General features: G+C 48.1%; 1 protein-coding gene across 1 annotated transcript; it reads left to right on the forward strand.

The window, feature by feature from the left end:
* The first annotated feature begins 2,251 nt into the window (after positions 1-2,251).
* Positions 2,252-7,432, forward strand: CTHRC1 (collagen triple helix repeat containing 1). Its single transcript, XM_035317693.1, has 4 exons — positions 2,252-2,475; positions 4,982-5,203; positions 6,045-6,261; positions 6,994-7,432. Exons 1-4 carry the CDS (start codon positions 2,353-2,355, stop codon positions 7,134-7,136), a joined length of 705 nt encoding a protein of 234 aa, XP_035173584.1. The 5' UTR covers positions 2,252-2,352; the 3' UTR covers positions 7,137-7,432.
* The last annotated feature ends 1,211 nt before the right edge of the window (positions 7,433-8,643 follow it).

The raw sequence follows: 8,643 nt of genomic DNA on the forward strand, positions 1-8,643 counted from the left end.
CAGAGCCCCAGTGACACAATGGCAGGCCCTTGAATTTAAACATTTTATAGATGGGGTGAGTGGAAACACTGGTGTGTATGAGCACATCCTCCTCTCCAGACTGTGTGGCTGTTTTTTGGGGTGGTGAGAGGCTATGTGAGGAGGGGAAAACAATGTCAGCCGCAGAGGGGGGACCTTACGCACGGCACCAACCCAGTGTTGTGAGCAACTGCTCCGTGTGGTGCAAGCAGTGCCACAGTGAGCACACCTGGGTTATACAGCCTGCTTGTGTAGAAGATTTTAGTGATATGTAAACAACAGATGCATGTACCTCCATTGGTAAGGTTGCATATAAAAAATAAAGGCTGTATCATATGGATGCATAGGTAAGACGATGGAATCACTGGTTGATGTAAGATGGATCCTTGCTTAGAGACGGTCAGCCAAGTTTATTACAACAGCTCCTGTTGCCCTGGAAATACCTAAGGCAGAGTAGATCAGTATTTCTGATTCAATTTGAGGGTCTCACTGACATTCAGCGATAGTGACTGCCCTCAGAAGTATAAACTGCATTTAGATGTGTTGAAAGCACACAGTGTAAACCTGGCAGATGACAAGGACTTACTCAGACCAAACCAGGCTGAGGAGGATGTTGATATTTCTCTTTTCCAGATGGTAATTTGCATTGCAAGTCAAATGGGTGCAAGGAACTGTGCAGTACATTTACCACAACTCAAAGCAAATGTCCTAGTGTTCTTTGCTAGAACCTTTCTTGCAGCACTCTTAGCCGGGAAAAGTCAGGGAATTCACATTTGAAAGCTTCTAGCCTAGACCTAAACTCTACGGGTGAGCAAACCCGGATGGGAAAATGCATAAAGATGCCTGTGCACATTTTGATACCTAAAATAATAAGCAGTGGTATTACGAAGTTCTACAGCACTGCTGAGCTGTGTGCTTCAGTTATTGCATACCTCATGAAGAAATACCCTCAGTGATACAAAAATTTGTCAGTCTGGGAAGGTCCATGCTGATGCTGGGGATCCCCAGACACCTCGGCAACAATGCCCCGCTTGTGAGAGCAAGCGAGTTGCAGAGAAGTCACACATTACTACCTTCACAGCAATTCGAAGGGTTTACCAGCAGCGTCCTGTCATCACACAAGAAACATACTGCACGCGCATGTTCGTGGCTATTCACTGGGGCTGTTGCTGTAATTAAGCATTTACATCATTCCATAAATCTTACCACCTGGTTTAGGGCGGCGTTATTATTGACTAGCAGTTTTACGAAGCACGTTGGGTGCAGCACTGCTCTGCTCCACCAGGCAGGGTGTACCTCCAGCTGTACCTCAGAAACACATTTGGAGTCAATCCCAATGTTTGGGCCCCTTTGGAGCAGTAGCAGTGCAGCTTAGGGTCTGCATCTTGCCCTCCTGCTGCTGCTTGGAGTGGAAAGAACCATGGAATGGCCTGGGTTGGAAGGGACCTCAGAGATCACCCAGTCCTACCCCCTGCCATGGGCAGGGGCACCTCCCACCAGCCCAGGCTGCCCAAAGCCCCATCCAGCCTGGCCTTGAGCACCTCCAGGGATGGGGCATCCACAGCTTCTCTGGGCAGCCTGTGCCAGGGCCTCACCACCCTCTGAGTGAACAATTTCCTCCTAAATGTAAATCTCCCTTCTTTTAGTTTGAAATGGAGATACCTGCTTGTTAGAGACAGGTATGTGAAGTGCTGCCATGAAGGGGGCTTTGTGTACACAGGACTCTGGCTGTACAGCGTTCTAGAGCGGATGGCTCAGCGTCTCATGATGTGTGTTCCTGCAGCAGAAATGTGCGGTTTTGATAAATACTTCACAAAAAAAAATGTATTGAGGCGTATCTCCCCCTTCTGGAAACCGTCTCTGCAAGCCCCAGAGGCTGCAACACACCCGTTATCCGTCGAGTGCCTGGTGCTGCCACTCTTAACGCTACCGGGCATGCAGCATACTTCAGCGTATAGCCCATATACCGCTACGACCGACAAACAAAACGTTATTTCAAACGAAAACCAAAACTTTTATTGTGTCAAATCGACCAGGCTCAGCAGGGCGAGGCGAGGCAGTGGATAAAAGCCTTCAGGTCGCGGTGCCCGGCAGGGTTTGGTGCCACCATCCCGCCCTTCCTCCGCAGCCCTGGGGTGCCCGGAGCGGGGCCGGGCCCGGCCGCAGCCCCCCGCGGGGCTGAGGGGGCGGGAGCCCCCCGGCCCCTTGCCAATGGCTGCCGGGGGCCGGCGCTGCCTTGGCCGCTCCCGCCCGGTTCCCGGCCTCCCCGGGGAGGGAGCTGGGGCTGGGAGCCGTGAAAGGCTCCATTGATCCCCTCGCTGCCGCCCTCTCGCCATGCTCCGCGCCCCGCTGCTGCTCCTGGCGCTGCTGCTGGGCTCGGGCCCCCCGCCCGGCGGCTCCGAGCCCCCCCGGGGCAAGCAGAAGGCGCTGCGGCAGCGGGAGGTGGCGGCCGACACGGTGAGAGGGCGGCGGGGCAAAATGGCGGGGCCGGGGGCCTGAGGGGCCTCGGGCGACGGGGGGTGGCGAGGGGCAGGGGGGCGCTGAGGAAGGGAGAGCGGCCGGTCCGGGGCTGGGGAGCCTTTCTGGGGGCTTTCTGTGGAGAACGAGGGTGGAGGCACCGGGTGGGCACCGGGAAGAGAGGCTGAGGTAAAGGGGAGGCTGCCCCGCAGGAATAAACGGTGCGCTGTGAGCCGGGGGGGGCTCCACACGCCGCTGAGAAAGGGGTGAGATCTTTGGAGCCGCGTAATGTCAGCAGTGAGTGCTGCTTGGTCACCGAGAGGAGAGGCTACTGAATGAGTGGTGAGCGACAGAAGCAGAAAGAAAGCGAAGAAGTGCCCTTCAGCAGCCACTGGGTACCGGGAAGAGTGTGTCTGGACGCGTACTCGTTCCGCTTTTCCACGGAGCCTTTGGCACTTGCGTGGCTCTGCAATTGCACTGCAACCAGAAACCCGAGTGTGTGCGCCGGGACTATCCCATCTCGGGGACAGAAAGAAAGGAGAGAGAATTTCCAGTCCCTGGAATGTGAAAAGCAGATGTGAAGCTATTTCCAAGAGTTGCTGGGCTGCCGTTCACCTCCTGGAGAAAACCCACAACCTGGACGTTTCTTCCACGATCTCTGGCGAGACCCCCAGTGCCGAAACACCACCGGGAGCAAAGCTGCTTCCCTTGCACACCGTCACCCCTTCGTTTCCACTGTGGCCGTTGGATTGCGTGAAGAATAAGGAATGTGCACACGTGGAGGGGCTCGGGGTTTGTGTCCGAGCAGCGTTAGGGCCGCTCACTCGGGGTTATTTCTCTTGCTTCAAGCTTTCAGGCACGGCACACGGAGCAGCGCAGCGCCGGGGGGAGCTTCAGCTCCAGCTCCACGCCGAGCGCCTCGGGAGCAGGATGGAGGCAGGAGCGAGACAGGGGCTGCTGCTTCTGCGGGCGTTTTCGTTTTAAAGGATTCTTTATGCACGTCCGGCTCGGGAAAGCATGAGCAATTCTCGATTTGGCAAGCGCAGGCGGATCTGGTTGGACCGCAGACCAAAGCCGAGGCAATTCCTTTCGCTCGCATCGTTTTTTCTCAAGATGCTCTCGCTGCGAAGACTGACGGCTCCATCCCGGCCTTTGAGCCGGGCCTGCCCCCTCGTGGCCGGCTGGCACGGCTCGGCTCGGCGTGGGACACCGGCGGCACGAGCAGAAAGCCCAGGCTGCACCAGACGGGAATGCCTCTGGTAGTTCTCGTGGTCCTTAGGCTGACACGTCCTTCGCCCAGCGGCCGTCCAGCCACATGCCTTTTTGTTAAATGCCACGTTCGTAACTCAGTCATCCCGCTGCTCCATCGCTGTTCGTCAGCACGGCGTCCTTTGGTGGCAGCAGCAAGGAAAGCCCAGCACCCATTACTCCAGGGCTCATCTTTCTCCTTACTTCAGCCCATCCTGTAACTACTGACTGTATCCATGGAATGACTGCAGCCAAGCCTGCAATGACCAGCACAATCATATGTGCACAATCCACGTGTTTCACCAAAGCACATTTAAAAAAAAAAATAATCCATAAACCCCAGAAGAAGAAAGCTCCCCAAGAGACAAAGGAGAAGGGATGGGGAGTATAAGGTTCCTGGGGGGCTGACAGCTTGCAGGAGCGGCACGGTGACACGACCTGCTCCTTCTCTAGGGGGCTAAAAGGGGCTGAACAGACATTGGTACTAGATGGGGCAGAGCCGACCAGAGAGCTGTCTGCGAAGGTTTGGGATGGGGCTGGTAGGTGGGGAAGTGTGCTGTGGGAAGGCCCGGGTGCCTCCAGATGCACAGCTCCCCAGGGAAGGAAAGGTGCCCCATGCTGCACAAACCACCTGCCCAAGCAGGGCGAGGCCAAATCTTAAAGGGTATGAAGGCAACGTGTGCTAGCATGCAGCCTGGGACAGCAGCATTTGACCTTTCCAATACCATAACGCTGGGGGGATGCGAGCGTGCCACCATTTTGTGCATACACTTCCACTGCTGTGCATGGGAAGCCTGGGCTCAGGTTATGGCAACATGCAGCTGCCCAAAACTCTGCCATCACCACCATACTTCTTGTTGCATGTGGCGCAGAGCAACCTGAGCAGAGCAGGGCTGATTGTTTTGGCTGATTGTCAACTGATTGTTTTCATTTCGGCATTTGAATGTTTTCAACTTTCTGATGTTTTTCTATTAGGGTTTTGAATCCTTTGACTGGGACAATTTCTATTTTTATGTTTGATTGTCATTTCCTAAAATAATTGGAGTCTCAATTTACAGCAGATTCTGCTGGCATTGCTTATCTTTTAAATTTAATTTTTCCTGCTTTTTCCTCTCCTGGAACCATTTTCTTGATGATCCAGGAATAATCCATTAGTTTGTGTCACAACAAGGTGTTTTGTATTTTCACTGCTGTTTGATTAACGTGGTTATCCTCACAGTTAATGGATGGTGTTGTCAAGCTCTGCTCTGTCTTTCAGTACAATGGTGTGTGCTTACAAGGCCCCAGCGGTGTTCCTGGACGGGATGGAAACCCAGGAACCAACGGGATCCCTGGGACGCCGGGAATCCCAGGACGGGACGGGCTGAAGGGGGAAAAGGGAGAGTGCATGCGGGAGAGCGTCGAGGAGTCCTGGACACCCAACTTCAAGCAGTGTTCGTGGAGTGCACTTAATTACGGCATAGATCTTGGGAAAATTGCAGTAAGTTAACATTACCTAGGACGCTGCACTTTGCCAACTCAGGCAGTACCACAGCAGTTTTAAAGTCTGACATCATGAGCAGGGTAGCACAAATAGTACACATTTCCTGTTGGAGCCTTTTTTGACACATAAGGGCAAACTTCTCAGAGGTTATTTCAGATCCATCTCAACTGTGTTTATCAGCTGTGCACCCAGTTGTTAATTTCCATAATAACGTTTCAGAATGATGGAGCTGGTGTAAGTAGTTTTTAGTTGTTACTCCAAAGAGGATCAACATTGTTCAGGAGCAGACTTAAGCGTTGTCCAGATTAACCCAAATGTTCTGACCACCACTGCAGACTCCAAGTACAAAACTTTCAAAAACAATGGTGCAAGGGTAAAAGAGGGGAAGAAATCCCACCTCCCAGTTCCTAGCTCCCAATATGAGCTATGAAGCAGTGCCCAGATAACTCCTACTATTGTGGCTGGAGTGAAAACCAACTTATCCAGAAGTTCTGGTGTCAGAAGCAGAAATTGCACTGTCCACTTATACAAGGACTAGAGTGCAGCTTTTATATCCCCTTACATAAATCCTAGAAGGTTACTAGGTTACCAATGTAACAGCAGGTATCCTCTAAATAAAGTTTAGAGTTTCCATAATTCCCCTTCTCCAGTATCAGCTACGAGGTGCTGTTTCTGATTTGCATCTTTGCATACATATATTTATTGGCCTTTTTTTTTTTTTTTTTTTTTCTTCCTAAAGGGAAGGGAATAAAAATACTGTCCAAAAAATACTGAAAACAATTCTAGGGAGTAGGTTCAAAATCCGAGTTTGCTACCAAAGCTTTTTTGTCCCTCTTAGGAATGTACGTTTACAAAGATGCGCTCAAACAGCGCGCTCCGAGTCCTCTTCAGCGGATCGCTTCGGCTAAAATGCAAAAATGCCTGTTGTCAGCGCTGGTACTTCACTTTCAATGGAGCGGAATGTGCTGGGCCACTTCCTATTGAAGCCATAATATATTTAGATCAAGGAAGTCCAGAACTGAATTCCACTATTAATATACACCGAACTTCTTCAGGTATGTGTGCCAAGGCTGCACGAACAGCAATGGATTACAAGCCAGTAGCAAATCTAGCTAATAAATGCATCTTAGCAAGAGGGACCTAGTGTGAAGTTGATACTTTTTTGCTGGTTGATACTTACACTCTGAGAAGTATTTATAAAACCAAGAGTTGCATTAAATTATCAGGTTTACTGCTATGGTTTTAATACCATTGCATCAGAGGTTTAAGCTGTATTTTGCTCTCAGCTTAGAGCAGAGCTGAAGTATTGTGAAGCCAGAGCCCAGCTCTTTGCAAGAGGCCCTTTTCTTCCCTGTAGTATTTCATGACTGCATGAAATCTCACATCTACGGCTATGATAGGTTTTCTTCATCCAGGAGTAGAACACACTTGTTTTCATTAACCCACCTCCAATTAGTAGTGCGGGGGGGGGGGAGAAAGGTGATAAAAGCAAACTTTTGCAGTGTTAATCCAGGTACAGCTGTGGGCCTGCCCCACCAACTCTGTTACTGCAAAAATGGTGGCTGGATGGGATTGAAGCCATATCCCAGCTGCAAATTTGTAAATCTGGACATTTAAACTAGCAGATACAGTAATTCCAAGGTTTTATTTCTAAAAATGCTACTTAGATTTAACTAAATAGCATGAACTTGCCATGAACTGCTGTTCTTAAGTACTTGTGTCCACTGCCAGTTCCAAAATATGTTGTTTGTGTCTGCTGAGGTAACGTGGTTTTTGTCTTCAACCAGTGGAAGGTTTGTGTGAGGGGATCAACGCCGGCTTGGTGGACATTGCCATCTGGGTCGGGACTTGCGCCGATTATCCAAGGGGAGATGCTTCTACTGGATGGAATTCAGTCTCCCGTATCATCATTGAAGAACTGCCAAAATAACCCTACCTTTTTGTAATCTCTGTTTTTATTTTGTACAATTTTCTATACAAATTACAGAGTTGGATGCAAGTTTTTGGCTAAAAGGCACCAAACTCTTCCTATTGTAGTGTCTTTTTTTTTTTGCACATTGCAGAGGTTTTTTATAATAATCATTTTAGAATATAAATATAAAAAACCTTCATTAACTTTTATAATTCCTTTTTTGATATATGAAAATATACCAACAGCATTTTAGGAGATAACTGCAATTTTTTGTATCAAATAAATAAGACCTTTTACAAAAAAAAAAAAAAAAATCCAGGCTATTTTATTAGTCAGCAAACTCTTCAAGGTATTTGACATGGTATTATAATATACAATTCTTTTCTTTTAGAACACTTCTAAGTTCCAGCCTTGGCTTTAGTCTTTGAAACACATACCCAACCCCTACTCCTATGAATGTGAATGTAGAATCGGATGCTCTGCTAAGCCATATATCTCTCTACAAACTTCTTGTGACTTAACTGTCACCTAGATGATTGGTGTTAAAAACGTTCTGAACAAATAAATAGAGACTATCTAAGCTTTCCTTCCTTCCGTCCGCTGCTTGAGACTAGATTTCAGTGCAAACATTTATTATTGATCTCCACTGTCAGCATGCAAAACGTGAGTAATTTTACAGTTACAAAACTTAGCTTTTATTTCCCCAATAAATAATTCTGATTTTAGCCTGTCAGATATATACAATCACTTTGGTGTTAAAGCTAGATATGTTGTTTGGAAGATACAGAAATAAAGCAGGCTGAAAAGCCTTGGCTTTCCAGAAGCTGTACTGCTAAACTGAAAGACCGATGTTGCAGATATTTGAATGCAGCCTCCAGACTGGACAAGAAGTAACGAGGAGTGACAACATGGATCATGGCACATCTTCTACCTAGTGCAGCGTTAACAGAAGCATTTTAGAGCACTCTCTTCCAAATACTACAAATGTCATACATCTTAAAAACAAACAAACAAACAAGTCCAGATTCTAAGGGTAAATAATAACCATTGCAAAATCAATTGCACATTAATAAAATAAAGAAAAAGCATGTATAACATGCAGAAATACACCTTGTCCAGAAACTAAAAGGAAAAACATTACATCTGAGCTAATTTTAGCTTTTTAATACAAAATCCTGTCTTTTCTTCTGAACTGGTTATAAGATTTTCCCAAGGCATGTCTCAAATTGATAGCTCATCTGCAGCTTTGTTTAAATGCTGGAGGAACACAACTGCAGCTAGCAGAGCATTCAGATTCTCCCTGCTGCAAGCTTACATGCGATACTGCTGCAAGCCAGCAAATTGCACAGCTGGCATTTATGTCTCTGAAGAACTGCCCGTTTTTATTGGCTGGCAAGAGGGGTTTTAGGGCATATGAACACAAACTAGTTACTGTGAGCTAAACTATGGTGTGAATTTAGAGGATGTCAGTTAACATAGTCACTGATTGTGTACATGCTTGGAGACTGGCTTTGCATTTATCCTG

This window comes from Oxyura jamaicensis, chromosome 2, assembly GCF_011077185.1.
Source record: "Oxyura jamaicensis isolate SHBP4307 breed ruddy duck chromosome 2, BPBGC_Ojam_1.0, whole genome shotgun sequence".
In the NCBI taxonomy this organism is placed as follows: domain Eukaryota; kingdom Metazoa; phylum Chordata; class Aves; order Anseriformes; family Anatidae; genus Oxyura; species Oxyura jamaicensis.